The sequence below is a fragment of the Lissotriton helveticus genome, chromosome 7 (assembly GCF_964261635.1).
Source record: "Lissotriton helveticus chromosome 7, aLisHel1.1, whole genome shotgun sequence".
In the NCBI taxonomy this organism is placed as follows: domain Eukaryota; kingdom Metazoa; phylum Chordata; class Amphibia; order Caudata; family Salamandridae; genus Lissotriton; species Lissotriton helveticus.
Genome location: NC_136068.1, coordinates 1042285203 through 1042305491, shown reverse-complemented (window position 1 = coordinate 1042305491; position 20289 = coordinate 1042285203). Strand labels below are relative to the sequence as shown.

Below are 20289 nucleotides of genomic sequence, written 5' to 3'. Positions count from 1 at the left end.
GAAGTTCTTTTGTTCCTTATTTCTTTGGCCCAGCAGTGCTCATAAAGGCTGTCTGGCAGCCATTTCTGCTTTTCTTCTGCTACCAGATCAAGCCTTTTTGTTCAAGTCCCCTATTGTTAATAGGTTCTTTAAGGGCATTAGTCACCTCTTTCCTCCATCTCCTTTCATAATGCCTCAGTGGGTCTTGAACCTTGTCTTGACTTACCTTATGTGTGTTCCCTTCGAGCCTCTTCACAACTGCCCTCTCAGGCTCCTTACTCTGAAGACTGCCTTGCTTGTTGTCATCACCTCTGCTCGTAGAGTGAGTGAGCTTCAGGCTCTTTCTTCTAAGCCCCTTTTCTTCTCATCCGGACAAAGTGGTGCATAGGACGAGACCCTTGTTCCTTCCTAAAGTAGTTACTCCTTTTCACATAGGACAAACTATCACTCTGCCCACCTTTTTCCCACCTCAGCATCCTTCCAAGGAGGAGAGACTCCACCAGCTGGACCCAAAACGTGCGCTGTCCTTCTACCTTGACCGCACTAAAGATTTCCGAGTGAACGATCAACTCTTCATTGGCTATGTGGGCGCCAGAAAGGTCGGGCTATCCAAAAGCTTACCATCTCAAGATGGGTTGTCCTTTGTATAAAGATGTCTTATGCTTTAGCGAAAAAGGAACCTCCAGTGGGGCTGAGGGCTCATTACCCTAGAGCCACGGCAGCAACTACTGCTTTGTCACATGGAGTCCCACTTATTGACATCTGCCAGGCGGTCACATGAGCATCTAGGCACACGTTCACCAGACATTACTGCCTGGATAGTCCAGTCCGGAGGGAGGGCTACTTTGCCTGTTCTGTCCTTCAGAACTTTCTGGTGTGAACGTGGTTTGCAGACCATCCTCCAGGGATGGTATTGCTGGGGTATCTATTCTAAGGTAAGGAATCTATAACTGTCTCTTTCAGATGAACAAGTTACTTATATTCGGTAACAATGTATCTGTAAGAAACATAGGTTAGTTATAGATTCCTTACCGCCCCACCCATCCTCCCGGATCTCTAGGGATAGCGACTCTCTTACAGGGCCCTACTTTTGGCTCACCAGTGGTCAGTGTCTTTCATGACTCTGCTCTTCTGGTATGGAAAGTCGTGTCAGAACTGACATCAGCGCACAGGGGAGGCGTCTAAGTGGACACCGCAACTTCATCCGGGCAGCCACGATGTAAACGATGGACACGGAGTCGACCAACGCCACCTACTGACGTGCAGGGGTACTGCTAAGAGAAAAGATTCCCCGTATTAAGTCTGACGCCTGGGGGTAATTCTAAGGTAAGGAATCTAAACTAACCTATGTCTCTTACAGATACATCATTACCGAAGGTAAGTCACATGTTCATCATACTGAGTAGAGAAAGTAACTAAAAAAGTAATCTGAAAAGTAACTCAAACTGTTTTTATAAACAAATGACTTACCTGTAACCAATCCATTTGAATTAAACCTCATTCAAACTGTACTTAAATACATTATTCTTGCCAAGTGTTATAATACTTACGTGTACCAGGCCTGGCTTGATTCTAGAAAACAAAAAGCAACTAAATAATATTTTTATACAACCAAGTTGGTCTGAGTTCAGTCGGAGTGTGTGACATCATTTCTTGCCTGAGTGTGTACAATAAATGCTTAACACTACCCTCTGATAATGCCTTAAGTCAAGTCAAGTCAGAAAATTTATATAGCGCGCTACATACCCAGAGGGTCTCAAGGCGCTTGAAGAGGGGAGGGGAATTACTGGTCAAATATCCACGTTTTAAGTTGCTTTCTGAATGCTAGGTGGTTCTGAGTAAGGCGAAGGTGAGTGGGAAGTGAGTTCCAAGTTTTAGCTGCCAGGTAGGAAAAGGATCTACCTCCCATGGTGGTTTTGTTGATGCGAGGTACAGTGGCCAGGGCTTGGTTGGATGATCGTAGCTGGCGTGAGGGGGTGTAGAAGGACAGTCTTGCGTTGAGGCATTCTGGTCCGATTTCGTAGAGTGCTTTGTGTGCGTGGGTTAGGAGCCGGAAAGTGATCCTCTTATTGACGGGGAGCCAGTGGAGGTTTTTCAGGTGACCAGAGATGTGTTCGTTGCGCGGGATGTCTAATATGAGCCTGGCTGAAGCGTTATGGATTCGTTGGAGTTTTTTCTGGAGTTTAGCGGTAGTACCGGCGTAGAGGGTGTTTCCATAGTCCAGTCGGCTCGTGACCAGAGCGTGGGTGACCGTTTTCCTAGTTTCGGTGGGGATCCAACGAAATGTTTTTTTGAGCATGCGAAGAATGTTGAAGCAGGATGAGGAGACGGCGTTGACTTGTCTGTTCATTGAAAGTGAGGAATCCAGGATGACGCCCAGGTTCCGTGCGTGGTCTGTCGGGATGGGTGCTTTTCCAAGGGCTTCTGGCCACCAAGAGTCGTCCCATGCGGAGGGGGAGGTACCTAAGATGAGGACTTCTGTTTTATCTGAGTTCAGTTTCAGACGGCTGTGTCTCATCCATTCGGCTACTTCTTTCATACCTTCGTGTAGGTTAGTTTTGGCGGTGCTAGGGTCATTGGTGAGTGATAGGATCAGTTGAGTGTCATCCGCGTAGGAGATGATGTTAAGGTTGTGTTGGCGGGCGATGGCCGCGAGGGGGCTCATGTATACGTTGAAAAGGGTGGGGCTGAGTGAAGATCCTTGTGGTACGCCGCAGATGACTTCAGTGGCCTCTGACTTGAATGGTGGAAGGCGGACTCTCTGGGTTCTTCCGGTGAGGAACGAGGTGATCCATTCTAGTGCTTTTCCTTGGATTCCGATGTTTCTGAGGCGCTGTAGAAGGGTGCTATGGCAGACTGTGTCGAAGGCTGCGGAGAGGTCGAGGAGGATGAGGGCGACTGTGTCTCCATTGTCCAGTAGAGTTCGAATGTCGTCTGTTGCTGCGATGAGGGCGGTCTCAGTGCTGTGTTTAGCTCGGAAGCCGGACTGTGAGGAGTCGAGGGATTTGTTGGCTTCGAGGAAGGCGGCGAGCTGGTTGTTGACAGCTTTCTCGATGACTTTGGCCGGGAATGGAAGGAGCGAGATGGGGCGGTAATTTTTGAGTTCGGTGTGGTCCGCTGTGGGTTTTTTCAGAAGGGCGCTGAGTTCAGCGTGTTTCCAGCTTTCCGGGAAGGTGGCGGAGTTGAAGGAGCAGTTGATGACGTCTCGGAGGTGCGGTGCTATGATGGAGTCTGCTTTGTTGAAGATGTGGTGAGGGCATGGGTCTGTGGGGGATCCTGAGTGGATGGAGTTCATCAGGCGGATGGTGTCCTCAGTGGAGATTGGGTTCCAGTCATTAAGGATGTTCGAGGGGGGTGAAGGTCCAGCAGATGGTTGGGTGTGTTGGTCTCCGGGTTGGTCGTCGAAGCTGTTGTGGATGTCTGCAATTTTGTTGTGGAAGAATGAAGCTAGGGAGTCGCAGAGGGCTTGAGAGGGGGTGATGTCGTTAGAGTTGGCCGAGGGATTGGTAAATTCCTTGACGATGTTGAAAAGTTCCTTGCTGTTGTGGGCGTTGTTATCTAGTCGGTCCTTGAAGGCGGTTTTCTTGGCCTTTCGGATCAGTTGGTGGTGTATGCGGGTGGCGTTTTTGAGGGCGTCCTTGGTGTTGGTGGTTGGGTCTTTTTTCCAGGCCTTCTCAAGGGAGCGGCAGAGTTTCTTGGATTTCTTAAGATCATCGTTGAACCATGAGGCCTTCTTGCTGCCAAGTTTGCTTTGTCGTTTTTTCAGTGGTGCTAGGATGTCGGCGCTGTTGGATAACCATAGGGTGAGGTTGGTGGCGGCTTGGTCGGGGTTTGAGGAGTGGGCTGGGGGGTTTAGAAGAAGCGATGAGGAGATCTGGTCGATGGTGATTTTGTTCCAGTTTCTTTGCAGAGTTGGTTGGGGGTGGTTGTTGGGTTTGGGCTTGTTGTAGGTAAAGTGAACGCAGCTGTGGTCAGTCCAGAGGGGAGCCGTAGTGTGGCTAAAGGAGACATGGTTGCTGGAGGTGAAGATAGGGTCGAGAGTGTGACCTGCGATGTGGGTGGGGGAAGTGACCAGTTGTTTAAGTCCGAGGTTGGCGAGGTTGTCCAAAAGGGTGGTGGAGTTGCGGTCGTTGTTATTTTCAAGGTGAAAATTGAGGTCTCCCAGAAGGATGTAATCTTTGGAGGGGAGCGCGTGTGGAGTGATGAAGTCCGAGATGTCCTCACTAAATTGTGCGCGGGGACCTGGTGGCCTGTAAAGGAGGGTGCCTCTGAGTGTGGTATTGGGGTCGGTGTGGATCTGGAAGTGAAGGTGTTCGGAGTTGGCGAGATTGACGTCAGAGCTGGTTGAGATGTGGATGGATTTCTTATGGACGATAGCGAGTTCGAGGCATGTGGGCTGCTAAATTCATATCTTAGCATTAGATCGCCGCCTAGTGTTGGGCTCGGATGATTGCACATTGTTGTCCTGGAAGAGTCTTCGAAGTATCCTGAGATAGGTGGCTCCTCCCCTGGACTACAGTGCGCATGGGCATCGGCTCCATCCCCAGATTGTTTTTTTCCGCCATTGGGTTCGGATGTGGTCTCGACGTCTTACTGTCGGAACCAAGAAAAACGAACTTTTAGCGGCCAAAAGGCCTCGATTTTCTTGCGTCGGTATTGTCTGCGCACGGTCTCGAGTCTTCCGTCTCTTGGAGCCGGAATAAGCGGAGTTTTCTTCGCTCTCTGAACTTTGAGGCCTTCTCATCGCGACACGACTGCAAGACCTTTCGGACATGGAGCGGAGCCCGTTTAAGTACTGCCCGCTCTGTGGGTCCAAGTACCCACACATCGATCTACACCCCGTCTGTAACAAGTGCCTTTCGCCTGACCACGACGACGGGAAGTGCAAGTTGTGTGCACAGTTCCGCTCGAAGAAGACTCTCAAGCTTCGGCGCGCGGTGCGCTTGGAAGCTAAACAAGCGGCCCCGGATCCGGAGAACATCTTCGGCGACCAGGACGAAGAGGACCAGGGTCACCATCTCCAAATCTCCCCACCAGAGACGAGGTCGAGGCGGATCCGGGAGACGACGACGGAGTCGCGGGTCAAGGCCTTGAATACGTCGACGAGGTAGGAGACGACGATGAGATTTATGGGGCCGCGGCAGACAGCTCGGGGGACGAGCTCTGCCCCGAAGGTTACGAGGATACCGACCGGGACACGGGATCGCCTGTCGGCCTTACCCAAGACCCGTTGCCGCAAGCCACAGCCTCGCCTTCGGGCCCGGCTACGGACTTACTTGCTGAGCAGACTGTTTCGAAACCGAAACTGAAACCATCGGGATCGACATCACCTAAAATGGCCGACCCGAAAACGAAACCGAAACTTAAGGACTCGAGTGTCCCTAAGATGGCTGCCGTGCCGGTGAAAAAGACGGTGCCCGCTACCCCATCGACTCCGTCGACCTCCGGTCCGCAGAAGCCGAAGAGGCCCGTCGATTCCGATGCTGCAAAATCGAAACCGACGCCTGAGGAGGGGTCCTCCAAGAAAGATGGTCGGCACGGGTCAGCGGCTACGACGCTGTCCAAGCCCGCCAAAGTCGGCTCCAAGGAGCCTACGCAGGCACACGGCAAGAAGTCTGCGCCCCGGACTCAGGAATCGGAGGCGGTGAAGACAGGTTCCGCGCCCAAAGCGCACAAGGCCCACAAGGACGTCGGATCCGAGGGAAAGATCAGACCATCCTCGTCAGCGCCAAAACAAACTGTGAGTCAGGCGTCCCCCATAGCCGAATCACTGCAGAGAATCAGGGAGAAGGCCTTTGCCCCGTCGGCTCCGATACCATCGCCGCAGCCGCAAAAGGACACTCCAGCAAAGCCTTCTGGGAAACTTCTCTTTCTTTTGCCGCCAAAGGAGGCGCCGAAAGCATTTTCAACCAAATCGGCTCCGAAACAGGTTTCTTCACCGGCTGGCCCGCTTCCACGTCGGGTACTCGAATCAGAGGACGATTCGGAGCATTTCATCGACGCTGACACAGGCACACTGACCCTCTATAAGAGGAAAATCACTTCGGAGCCAGTGGACTCCTATGTCATCCCACTAAAAAAGAAGAGGGTGCCCCTTGACGCCTCAGGCCTCACGGAACCAATCCAGCCTCCTCCAAGACGGAGCCCTACTCCCTCCCCAGAACACTCTGCAGGTGAGGGGTATGATGAGGACGAGCAGTACAATTTCCCTATCAATGAACCTGATGCACAACCGGATTCATATGATGACACTGGTGACCAGAACACCCAAGGTGTGGGGCAGGACCCGCAGCTCTTTAATGCACGTGCATCCCCGACTGAGGACTCAGCAGGCTTTCATGCACTACTTGAAAGGGCGGCAGCCAATCATGATGTGGACATGCATGCCGACCCGGTTGAGGAAGACTTCCTTTTCGACACCTTTTCAGTCTCTGAAAGGACAGTAAAGACACTTCCTATGCTAAAAGGAGTCCTCAAGCATGCTGGGGACATTTTTAAGGAGCCTACCAGGGCGAGAGTGGTCAACCCTCGCATTGAAAAAAAGTACAGACCTGCACCTGCGGACCCCGCATACATCCGGGGACAATTGCCACTGGACTCTCTTGTGGTCGCCAATGCCAGGAAACGTGCCAACTCCCAGACAACGGGTGAAGCTCCTCCCCCGGATAAGGAGTCCAAAGTGCTAGAGGCAGGGGGCAAAAGAGTAGCTGCACAGGCATCAAACTTTTGGCGCATCGCCAATACACAGGCACTCTTGGCGCGTTACGATAGGGCGCACTACGACACCCTAGAACAGATTGTACAACACCTGCCTCCACAATTCCAAGAAGCCACCCAACTGCTCATTAACGAAGGGAAGCTAATCTCAAACGCAGCCATCAAGTGTGCGCTTGACGCTGCGGATACAGCTGCTAGAGCTGTCAACACTAGCGTTATGCTGAGACGACAAGCGTGGCTACGCATCTCAGGCTTTAAACCGGATATTCAGACAACAATTCTTAATCAGCCGGTCAATCCTGATAGTCTGTTTGGTCCAGATGTTGACACCACCCTAGAGAAAATAAAAAAGGACACGGAAACTGCTAAATCCATGGGGGCCCTGCAGTCACAACAGTTTCGTGGCAGCAATTTTCGTCGCTCAGGTGCACGTGGGGTCACCAGAGGACAAATGGGTCAACAATCCCAGTTCTCAAAAGGTGGGGCACAAACCTCGTTCACAAAACAGAACAAGGGAGGTTACAGGAATAACAGCAACAGAGGTCGCGGCAGAGGAAACAACAACCCCCGCTCCTCTACTCCAAGCAAACAGTGACTCTCCGTCACTGCCCCCCGACCACCTAACACCTGTCGGGGGGAGACTGCAGCAGTTCCTGCCCGTCTGGAGAAACATCACCACAGACAGGTGGGTGCGACAACTAGTCCAGTATGGTTATTGCCTAGAATTGAAGTCCACTCCACCCAACATCCCGCCAAGGCAAAGGCCTATGTCGGCAGAGCACTTGCTCTTATTGCAGCAGGAAGTAGTGGTGATGCTGCAAAAGGGAGCAATCGAGCAAGTGCCGGTGGGAGAGGAAGGCACAGGGGTATATTCCCTGTACTTCCTTATTCCAAAGAAGGACGGATCTCTCAGACCCATTCTAGATCTACGTCCCCTCAACCTGTACATACTATCAGAACATTTCCACATGCTTACACTGCAACAGATTCTTCCCTTGCTAAACCAAGGAGACTTCTTAGCAACCTTAGATCTCAAGGATGCGTATTTCCACATTCCACTACACCCGTCACACAGGAAATACCTCAGGTTCACTATTCAAGGCAGGCACTACCAGTTCAAGGTCCTACCCTTCGGAGTCACAACAGCCCCGAGGGTGTTCACCAAGTGTCTGGCGACAGTAGCGGCGCACCTCAGGAGGCAGAACATCCATGTCTACCCCTACCTAGACGACTGGCTCGTACAAGCCAAGTCAGAGCGGCAGTGCGCCGCGGACATGTCAACTACAATTCACCTTCTTCACGATCTGGGTTTCTCCCTGAACTACCCAAAATCGCATCTTCAGCCGGCACATGTCCGGCAGTTCCTAGGTGCAACGATCAACACCCTGACGGCCATGGCTCAGCCAAACCAAGTCAGGATAGACAGCATGCAGGCCCTGATCCAAAGGTTCAGGCCACAACACTCGCTTCCAGCGAGAGTGTTCATGCAGTTGATAGGCATGATGGCCTCCTGCATCTTCATAGTCCCTCACGCACGGCTACATATGCGCCCGCTCCAGGAGTGCTTAGCGAATCAGTGGACACAGGCTCGTGGCCAATTGACAGACCTAGTGTTGGTTACCAGTCGGGCATACGACTCTCTGCATTGGTGGACTCCACACAACCTTTGCAAGGGCCGACTGTTCCAAGAGCCTGTGCCGCAGATTGTCCTGACAACGGACGCATCTCTCCAGGGATGGGGAGCTCATGTGCTCACTTACACAGTGCAGGGACTATGGACGACGCAGCAACAGAAGATGCACATCAACTATCTGGAACTGATGGCAATCTTCATGGCGCTCAAGTCCTTCATTGTACATCTGTGCAACAAGGTCGTGCTAGTCCGGACGGACAACATGACCGCGATGTACTACATTCAAAAGCAGGGAGGCACCCACTCGCCACAGCTGTCTCATCTGGCTCAGAGCATGTGGAAGTGGGCCATTCAGAGGAACATTTTCCTCATGGCAGAACACCTCCCAGGAAAGGACAATCAGATGGCGGATCTGCTCAGCAGGTACAGCCATCAAATGCACGAGTGGGAGTTACACCCATCTGTCCTCCACCCGTACTTCCAGCAGTGGGGTCATCCGGAGATAGACCTGTTTGCCACAAAAGAGAACGCAAAATGCCAACACTTTGCCGCCAGGTTCCCTCACCCACAGTCGCAGGGGAATGCGATATGGATGAACTGGTCAGGCAAATTTGCGTACGCTTTTCCGCCAGCCCCTCTAATACCGCTGGTCGCAAGAAAGCTAAGGCAGCACGAGATGACTCTCATCCTAGTTGCTCCAACGTGGGCGCGCCAAGCTTGGTACACCACGTTCCTCGAACTCTCAGTGGTGCCGCATCAAAGACTGCGCCTCACGCCCAGTCTTTTGACGCAGAACCATGGAGAAATTCAGCATCCAGATCCGCAACAGCTCAACCTGGCGATCTGGCTCCTGAGGTCCTAGAGTTTGGATACCTTAACCTACCTCCGGAATGCATGAGCATCATCAAGGAGGCGAGGAAACCAACTACTAGAGCATGCTATGCTGCAAAGTGGAAGCGTTTTGTCATCTACTGTACAGCCAATGACATCAACCCGCTAGATGCATCTATCCCCAACATCATCTGCTATCTGTTGCATCTTTACAAGTGCAATCTGGCGTACACTTCCATTCGGATACATCTATCCGCCATAGCGGCTTATCTTCAGAACAGGCAGCACCTCTCTGTCTTCAGAGTGCCCGCCATTAAAGCCTTCCTTGAAGGTCTGAAAAGAGTCATTCCCCCAAGGACACCGCCAGCTCCAGTGTGGAACCTCAATGTCGTCCTCACCAGACTGATGGGACCACCATTTGAGCCACTGCACTCGTGTGAACTCCAGTTCCTTACGTGGAAAGTAGCTTTCCTTATAGCTATTACGTCTCTGAGGCGTGTCAGTGAGCTGCAGGCGCTCACAATCCAAGAGCCATTCATTCAAATTCATCCAAATAGGGTAGTGCTACGCACTAACCCCAAATTCCTTCCGAAGGTGGTGTCACAGTTTCATCTGAACCAAACTATTGACTAACCAGCATTCTTTCAAAACCCGCAAACGGTGGCGGAAAGAATGCTCCATACCTTAGATGTACGGAGGGCGTTGATGTACTACATAGACAGAACACAACCCTTTAGAAAGACAAAACAACTCTTTGTTGCCTTCGCACCACAACACAAAGGCAACCCGATTTCCAAAGCAGGGATAGCCAGGTGGATTGTTAAGTGCATCCAGATATGTTATCAAAAAGCCAAGCGCACTTTAACAATACCCCCCAGAGCGCACTCCACACGCAAACTGGGGGCATCCATGGCTTTCCTAGGGAACATTCCTTTAGAGGACATTTGCAGAGCAGCCACGTGGGTTACACCACATACCTTCACAAAACACTACTGTGTTGATGTGCATTCCAAACAGCAAGCTGCTGTAGGACAGGCTGTTCTCAAAACACTTTTTCAGGTTTCTGCAGCTGGCACGGGCAACCGCCGCTGATGGAGGGACTGCTATGTATTCTATGCTAAGATATGAATTTAGCAGCCCACATGCCTCGAACTGAATATGCTACTTACCAGTATGCATCTGTTCTTGGCATGTAGGGCTGCTAACATTCATATCGCCCGCCCTCCTCCCCGGTGCCTGTCGCAGCTGCAGATATACTATTGTATTTATTCATTAGCATGGACATCCTTTACACTTTTCACTCCATCTTCTGCCACAATGGCGAAAAACAATCTGGGGATGGAGCCGATGCCCATGCGCACTGTAGTCCAGGGGAGGAGCCACCTATCTCAGGATACTTCGAAGACTCTTCCAGGACAACAATGTGCAATCATCCGAGCCCAACACTAGGCGGCGATCTAATGCTAAGATATGAATGTTAGCAGCCCTACATGCCAAGAACAGATGCATACTGGTAAGTAGCATATTCATTCCTCCTCCTGTGTGGCCGGTACGGTCCTTGCGTATGATCTTATAATTTTCTGGGATGGCAATGGTGATGTCTGGGGCGGAGGAGGCGTTCATCCATGTTTCTGTTAGGAAGGCGACGTCCGGAGAGATGGTGTCTAGTAGATTCCATAGGTCAATGGCGTGCCTGTGGACCGATCGGGTGTTGAGCAAGATGCATTGTAGGTGGTTGGGGTCGGGAATCTGTGGTGTGATCGTAGCGGAGTTGTTGACGGTGCCGATGAATTTGCAGGAGTAGCATGAGAAAGGTCCATGGGTGTGTCCAGGAGCGGCTTGGACGCAGTTGGGGTAGCGGCCGGGGTTAAGGGCTAGGAGGGTGGTGGCATCGTAGGTAATGCGGGAGGGCTGGGCAATGCGAGGGCCAGGGGGTCTGGCGCTGGGCGCGGGCCAGGCGCGGACGGGCGTAGACGGGCTTACCTTTGGCGCACCTTCGGCGCGGATTGGGCGCGATCGCTGCGCGTAAACGCTGCGCGCGGGACCGGCTTTCATATATGGAAAGTGGAGGGGGAGGGGCGAGGGCGGCTCAGCTGGGAGGCGGGGCGGGTTTACTCGGACCACAACAACAAACAAAATGGCAGCGGAGCGCTGGGGGATAACGCGCAAACACAGACAAAGTTACACTGGCAATTAATAATGAAAACAGAGCAAAAGCGGCAATGTAAAATGTCTACAGAGCAAAACGCGGCAAGCAAGGCAGATTGCAGGCAATAACAGCGAGGCGCTGCACAACGATACCAGGTGTCGTCAGAGACACTGGGGAGCGACCACTCGGCTCGAGAGCGAAGAGCGAGTCACAGCGCTTAGAGGGAATGGAGCGCTGGAAGTAGTCTGTGGGAGGGCGGCTCAGCTGGGAGGCGGGGCGGGTTTACTCGGACCACAACAACAAACAAAATGGCAGCGGAGCGCTGGGGGATAACGCGCAAACACAGACAAAGTTACACTGGCAATTAATAATGAAAACAGAGCAAAAGCGGCAATGTAAAATGTCTACAGAGCAAAACGCGGCAAGCAAGGCAGATTGCAGGCAATAACAGCGAGGCGCTGCACAACGATACCAGGTGTCGTCAGAGACACTGGGGAGCGACCACTCGGCTTGCCCACACTACAACAAATGGAGAGTAGGGTATTATCTACTTTTACCTCTACCTATTTGGGGATCCTCTGGTTTCTGTGCACACTATACCATACTTTGGTATAATATATATAGAGCCAGCTTCCTACAGTATCAAACTATTCCTCTCCATAAATCCACACTGCTGCCAATGTGGGATTTATTGTACCATTTATCCACGGGGCACCTCCGAGGTGCCCCCTGGAAACCCTCCCGACCCTGGCTGTAGGCTGCCAGCCACCACCAGACATGTTTCTGGACCCCTAGGCAGGGAGCTCCTTCTCTCTGGGACCAGAAACGATGCACATCCTGGGCCAGAGGTGTTGCACCTTTTCCCCCAGGTTGGGCTAGTGTTTTCGAAGAGGGAAGCTTCAAAGGCCTGCTGCCAATGTAATGCGACCACCAGCTTCTACTGCTAGCATCAGATGCCAATCTCCAGTGGACAGCGGACTTTCCAGAACAAATAGACTCCAAGGGCACCGGATCCAGCTCGAACAGCGATCCCTGCCCGCTCTGCACCCAACACCCACGGCCTGAGTCTGAGTGGCTCTCTTGTGCAGTGAAGTTTCCCCAGCGATCCTGACCTCCACGACGACACCTGCAGTGTGAATCCAGAGGTTCCTCCTTCCCCCCCCCCCCCCCCCCCCCCCCAACTGGCTCCTCCAAGAAGACTGCAGTGTCGAAAGGCACCCCTGCTCACGAAGCCCCTGGGCCTTGGTGAGGTGCAGCCACTGGTGCAAGCCTGAAGCCTCTGTGCGAAAAGAAGAATCCCCATTGAAAATCATTGGGCGCCCAATGTCGAAATTGCTCTCTGCACCTGGCTGCCGCTGTGCTTGCTGGTGGTGAATGTTTGGTGTTTCTCTGTGCCCCCACCTGTGCTTAACATAACTCCCAAATCAGTGTGGCTCCAGGCACCCCAGTCTCCATTGAAAAGCAATAGGACGGACTCCGATTTTGACCTCTGCACCCGGATGCCCCTGTATTGCTGGTGATGCAGTTTTGGTACTCACTCGACCCTTGCCCGTTGCAGATTTTTGGTCCCGAAGACTGTAATCATAAGTGCATTACTTACCAGTCTATCCACGATATTGTTTCTCCATAGGATAACATTGAACTCTGCTGACAATTTTCTGAAGTGTCGATTTTTCATAGTGAAAAGTATTTTGATTGAAAAACGTACTTACCATATTGCGAAGATCTTGGTCTTAAAATAAAATACAAAGTAAATTTTTCTAAAATTGGTCTGGATCTCCTTCTTGAGTCGTGTGTCCATTATTGATCACGGTTGTGCAATAAATGTCTTACACTCCTCTGTTAGGCCTGAGGCTGCTCACCCACACTATCACTAATAGAGCACTTTGGACATCAGATCTCAGGAATGCCAAGGACTTAGATCTGCATGTCCCCAGTTGTTTGGTTTGTGGGTTTTTGTGCTTTATTTTTAGGGAGACACCTTTGATTCCGGCCCTCACCGGTTTGTTAAGATTATTAAAAGTATGAAAGTTCAGAGTTCTGTCCCCACATTTGAATGCATTGCTTACCTTTCAGCTCCTTTTACAGGTCTTTAACTATTCAACACCATAGACCCAGCACTTCTAAAGATTCCGAAGTTAAAAGAAAACAAAGTCTTGTAGGATAAGGTTGGCCATAGGATCAATGTTAACAAATTTAGCATGTAAAATAAAGGTTTAATACTATTTGGGAATGTATGACCCCAGAAGTAGATAGGACCTTCTCTTTTTGTGCGAGCATCAATGTTTATATTTCTATTTTACTTACCTGCCTTTACCTTTTCCAAAAGTGAAGCACAGCTTAGATGGTGATGTCACGGAGTGTTAATTACTGTACCATAATGAATCTGAGTTGCTACCACCTCCAACTCCTGCAGCAAGCATTACGTGCTCATCCTTCCTAACCTGAAGGAGCAAAGTGCCAAAAGGGAGTCATTTGGCCATCTCATTAGAATGCACCTGTATTGTGGCCATGAGACACAAATGTGAACAACAGTACCTACAATGGATACTGTTTAATAACTCCTGACTGTCTCAGGGCCACTAGAAATGGCCTTGTAGGTCCCCAGGTTTGGAGTATGTGGGGCTGTGCAAGTCTGGATTAGATAGTACTACTAGTACTGGCTGTGAGTCTGGAATTGGTTTGTGGATCAGGTTTAAGCAGCATTTACAGAGCTCTGGATAGGAGTCGTGGAATATCCGAGTTTTCTCTTGGTCACAGATGAGGTGTATTCCAGAACTCTATTTTTCCTCTTCTTCTTTATTTTGGGATAGCGGAAGTGATGCAGCAGGGCACTAAAGAGGTTCCGTAATCTCAAAAGGAGAATGGCAGCTGCAGTAACTAGTTTTGCTGCAGAGCTCTCTGGCTTCAGTTTTGGACTAGCATAACCAATGTAGTGCAAGCATGAGGTACATTGATGCAACTGTGTGTGGCTGCATTTATATGATAGGCATTGGTACGTCCTACAGAACTGAGAAAGTTTGTGTATAAACCGCTTTTTTGGATTAGTCTCCATGTTGAATGTTCTCACACTGTTGTCACATCTGTTTATTTTCTGTGAAGAATATGATGTCAGCACTTCCAGGTCAAGACCCATCATCGCTCAACAGCCTGCCTAATCAGCAGCAGTTTATCCCAGGCCAGCAGCCTATGTATCAGCAGGTGAGTTGAAAATATGAGCCAGGAGTGTGTCCATAGTGCTGCAAGTCTGAGTACATTGCTACTTATCTTGCCGTCTCTAAATATTCCGTGCACCCTGCTTTAATACTGTAGACTTCCTACCTCACTGCACATCTGCAGTAATGCGGAACATCCGGGCTGCCTAAAATCCTAAATCTATAGATACTCTTTTCCTATTCTACTCTTTGTACCTGCCCTCCTCAGCACTTCTACTTTGAATGCCCAAGTTTTCTGTTTTGGGAAAATCTCTTTCAAACTATTGTCAGAACCGGACACATTAAAAGTTCCCAGGTCCTGTCCGGGACCAGGTTGTTGGTCTGAACCCTAATTGAGGGGAAACAGCCTGAACAACGATGTTTTAACAACTAGTGGCCTTAACAACGACTCATTAACAACGACTTGCAACTGAACCACGACCACCTCAACAACTACTACATTAAACAACTAGTAGCCTTAACAACGAATATAAACACGAACACAAATGTAATGTTTTCATTTACCTTGTGAGGCCAATAGATGGCGCTATAGGATTTTCAGATGGTTTGTATGCTGACGTGTTTGTTGTAAATTCGCTTTAAATAGTGGATTCGGTTTTAATTTTACGTTTAATATGGCGCAAATTAAGATATCATTCTAGTTGGGACCACTTTCACAACACAGCTTCACGGTGTCATTCTGTGTGAAATAGGCATTTTGCAATTTTAAAATCAGACTCAATAACTCGGTTCTTAAAAAAAAAAGTAGGTTGGTGTTGACTCGTGCATCAAGCAGCTACTGGAATATGTATAATCATTTGAAGAACAGACCACCAGGCACTTCCGCATAATTTATCTGATTGTAGCAGGTTTTTTTCAATCACTACGATCGCCCTTTTCGCGAGGTTTAAAATATGTATTTTCAACAAAACGTATCTATTTTCTGCCATTAATAATGTAGCTCTGGGAAAGGCTCCGCAAAGAGTATTTTCCTGTTTGATGACCACATCCTAAAACAGGAGGCCCAGTTCGCAAAGTAAAAATAGATTTCCCTTTAAAAAAAAATCAAAACCAACAAAATTTTTATTTAATACAAGGATGAAGAAAATTACATTAAAATCAGAAAGCGTCTAAGTGTAAATATTAGAATCGTAAAAAAAGAAAAACACTGTAAGAATGGCATTTTAAAAGATAGCAGGTTTTCATTTACAAAGTTAAAAAATATGGGTAGATTCGGTTTGCACTTCAAAATAATTATTTTCGAGGTTCAGTTAAGTCGTGGTTTAATAACTTCGTGATTAGCATTGGGTCGTTGTTTAGCCTTCGTGGTTTAGGCACTCGTGATTTCAGAGGTAGTAATTTAATCATACAACCCTAATTGAGTATAGAAGGTTTTCAAATTAGCCTCCTCACTTTAAGGGCCTCATAGTTTAGAGTCCCTGTCACCCACCTAAGCCAGTCTTGTATGATTATTGAAGCCAACAAAAGATCAGCTTGAATTTTGTACTGCAATATACATTTTTTGTTTTTATTTTTGCCCTTTCTTATTTTTTGGATAATAAATGTGTTTGAGGCATATGAGCTGCAGATTCTACACTTTGCATTAGATCGCCACCTGGTGTTGGGCTAGGATGATTGCATGTTGTTGTCGTCTTGGAAGAAGTCTTTGTAGTCACAAGATAGGTAGCTCCTCTCTTGGACAACAGTGCGCATGGGCATCGGTTCCATCCTTAGATTGTTTTTTCCGCCACTAGGTTGGGATGCAACATTTCTGCTCCGAAATCTACTTTCCAAGGACTTTGACGCGCAAAACCTTCTAAAAACAACTTCAACATCAATATCCATAGACTCAACTTCATCAGTTCAATTCCGGTCGTCTACGCGGGCCGTTGGGCCTACCCACGTAGTGAGGCCAATAACTCATGTAAAGGACACCATTCAAAAAATGCCCCGTGTGTGGAGCAAAATTTCCACGCAGCGACCATCACGAGGTGTGTAACCTGTGTTTATCGCCAGAACACGACGAGTCAAGCTGCACAGTTTGTGCGTCCTTTCGATCCAAGAAGACCATTCGAGATCGGAGGTCCCGCCGACGAGACATGCAGAGATCAGCTCCGGAACCGGTGGATATCTTCGACGAAGGTCCATGTGTCCCCGAGGAAGATTCCGATGATCTCCAAATCGTATCTGAGGCAGACGATTCAGATGACTCCATACCATCCGGTCAATGCATGAGTAAGACTGCCCCTTCCCCAGCCCCAACACATAAACCAAAGGCTAAGGTCAAAACTCCGCCTTCGGGGCCCAGTCGAGACCGAGACATTGCTTCGAAAGCCCCGCCATCGAGCCTGGCTCCGAAGAAAATACTAAAGCCTTTCGGTAGCTCCATACCGAGCAAACCGCACTTGCCGATACTACCAGCTCCCTCGGCACTGAAACCGAAAGAAGTCCTGGTTCCGAAAAACACTCAGAAACCGTCGACTCCTAAAGAAAGACGGCACAGAAACCAAGGAAGCCTGTTTCCGACGCTTCCAAGCCCACCAAAACCGCTTCCAGACAAAAATCTTCGGTGCCAAAACCTACAAAGCCTGCTTCCGATGCCTCCAAGCCCTCGAACCAGGCCTCGACTCCGAAAACAATACCTTCGGTGCCGAAAACTACGCCAAAGGACTATACAACAACTCCTAAGGCTAAAGACAAGCAGAAACCTGGCCCGGAGCCGAAAAAATAGGCGCCGAAAGAGATTTCTCAAGAAGAGCTTTTTCGACCTGATCCTTTGCAAAAAAGGATGTACATAGATCCAAAAACAGGACATGTTTCCACTATGCCACATAGGAAGATAGATACAGCACCTTCAACTCCAGTGCCTGTCAAGAAGGAGGACTCTGCCACATCACCTATGCACCCTTCTTCTCCTGTACCTCCTCTTTCACCTATTCCTTTTTACATTTCACCTGCTCATTCACCACAAAATTTTCCACCTCAATCTTCACCTTCACAGACACCTCCTCAGAATGAAGATGAGTATATTATAGGGGATGGGGGAGACCCAGATGAGCCCTTTCCATACCCTAGTGATGTACCAGACTGGGAATATCCAACCCCACAAGATGTACCAGATATCCCTGACCCACATACATATCCATCCAAACCATCGCCTCCTGAAGATAAAATTGGGTTTGGACATCTACTCAATAGGGCTGCCCTCAATCATAATGTAACAATGCACTCAGTTGAGGCAGAGGAAGACTTTTTGTTAGATACTTTTGAACACTCACAAAAATCTGTTCAAATATTACCCATGATTAAAGGGGTCATCAAGCATGCCCCAGAAGTGTTTAAAGATCCTGTACGAGCCAGGATCATAAACCAAAGGATAGAAAAAAGTACAGGTCTGCTCCTGGGGATCCTGCTTACATTAAAGGACAGCTACCCTTAGATTCCCTAGTTGTTTCAAACGCTAGAAAACAAGCAAATTGACCGACATCAGGTGAGGCACCACCTCCTGATAAGGAATCAAAAATAATAGATGCTTCAGGCAAAAGGATCACTGCACATGCTTGCAATACATGGCGTATAGCGAACACACAAGCCCTCTTCGCAAGATACGACAGGGCTCATTATGACCAGTTAGAAACCCTTTTACAACATCTACCTGACCAATATAAGGCACAGGCAAATGACATTACTCAAGAGGGCACGCTTATTTCAAATGCCTCAATCAAGTGCGCTCTTGATGTAGCAGACACTGCATCTAGAGCAATAAACACTAGTGTCTTCCTTAGAAGACATGTGTGGCTACTCATTTCAGGGTTTAAGCAAGAGGTGCAAACAACCATCTTAAATCAACCATTCAACCAACAACAGTTGTTTGGTCCAGAGGTAGACGTAGCACTTTAGAAAATGAATAAAGACACTGATACTGCAAAATCTATGGGAGCTCTGCAGTCCACTCAACCAAGAGGCTCCTTTCTTCGCTCCTTTTACAGAGGAGGCTCCAAACAAACTGGAGCAGACAATTCAACTTCCTTTAAAAAAATACGCAAACATCCTCCAATAGAGGATATTTTAGAGGAGGCTTCAGAGGTAATAACAATAAGGGAAGAGGTTGAGGTAATAACAACAATCGATCCTCTTCCACCACTAAACAGTGACTTCCTTCAGCTCCCCCAACAGCATACCACTCCTGTAGGGGGGAGATTAACACAGTTTTGCAGCGTGAATCTTTCTGGATTCACTATGCTGTGCATTATTCCGCGGTCTTGTGGTTGGGTCCGGATTCGTAGTCTTTTCTTTGTTGTTTTTTTCCGTAGCCCAGGTGGGCGTCGGCGTCACACCTCCTGGGTGTATTTCCGGTGACATCGGCATGCTTCCTGCGGAAGCTCCCACTCTTGGGCGCCATCTTCAGATTCTTTTTTTCCGCGGTTGGGTCTGGATCGTTCCCGTTTGGGCTCCAGACATTTTTGGAGAAAGAAGAAAGGAAAACACCGAAATCACAAAGAAAAGTAATCTGAAGACTCCAGGGGACTTCATCGACGAGGAGTCAGCAAAGGAAAAGGCGAATTCATCGAGATCCTCGACGAACGTCGACGAACACGCGACCAGGGAGGCCCTGAGCGCTCGATGATGGACAACACGCCGTTCAAGTTCTGCCGTAACTGCCACCACAAGTATGCGCAGAAGGACCAGCACCCGGTATGCAACCTTTGTCTACCGGTGAATCACGAAAGCGAGGACTGCAACGCCTGCTCCGCCTTCACCCCGAAGACCCTTCGTGTGAGAGAGAGACAGAGGGTAGCGCACGCCACCCTGCAGGGGAAGGCCCCGACTCCGTCCCTCTACGATCTGGGGATGTCTTCCGAGGAAGAAGACAACACTGCCGCCGAAGACGACAGCTACACGGTCGTAGAGACCGATTACACAAAGACTTCTGATAAGGTAGGAGACTCTCCGGCCCCCAAGAACCCGAGAGACTCTGAGTCTCGAAAAAACGAGGGCAAGGCCCCGAAAGCGCCGACGCCGAAACACCAGGCGTCCGCGAGTACTCACAGGCCCAGCGGATCCTCTGAGAAGGAGTCCCCGGCGCCGAGAGCTGTTGAACAGCAGAAGTCGTCGAAAATCGTCCCCGAAAAGGATCGATCGACGCCGAGGGACAAGGACCCTAAACTACAGACGCCGACCAGAGACCCAAAATCCGGGTCGACGTCGAAAACTTCGGCACCGAAAGGCACGGCGCCGAGCCAACCGCCGAAGAGAGCGGCCGAACCATCCGACGCGGAACACGCGGCCGAGATGGAAAAAAGAGAAGGCGCCTCGAGGCCGAAATGGAAAACATCGTGCAGCGGAAGAAAGAATTTGACGCAAAGATGAAGGCCTTCACGATCCCTCACAAGACCAAGCCACCGGTGGTGGAGGTGGTCGAGGAGGAAGACGAGGTCGTCGAAGAGCAAGACCCGGACGTCGAAGTGGTCGACGACCAGGAAGAGTACGAGAATCCCTACGATAGATACAACTATGGGGAGGAAGAGGACAGCAGGACGGACGCAGAGTCGCCCCCCTCTGACTTACAGGAGGTGGATTACCTGGATGTCGAGACCGACAGCCCGGAGGAGGCGGTCGACACGTATCCCTCGAGGCCCTCGCCGCCAGACGACATCGGGGCCTACAACTCGGTGATAAGGTCTGCCGCAGCAGCATTCAAGCTCAAGCTCGACGAAGAGAAGCAGAAAGCAGACTTCCTTCTAGAGACATTGCTCCCCACACAAACAAGGAGCCAGTACCTGCCA

At 49.7% G+C, this 20289-nt stretch overlaps 1 protein-coding gene across 8 annotated transcripts in view; it reads left to right on the top strand.

Moving 5' to 3' along the window:
- Positions 1–20289, top strand: part of HGS (hepatocyte growth factor-regulated tyrosine kinase substrate) — a 236173-nt gene that overhangs the window by 197564 nt on the left and 18320 nt on the right. For all 8 annotated transcript variants that reach the window (XM_078653848.1, XM_078653847.1, XM_078653846.1 and 5 more), the window contains one exon: positions 14412–14510. In XM_078653848.1, the coding sequence (XP_078509974.1) occupies positions 14412–14510 (99 nt within the window). The remainder of the gene's footprint in view (positions 1–14411; positions 14511–20289) is intronic.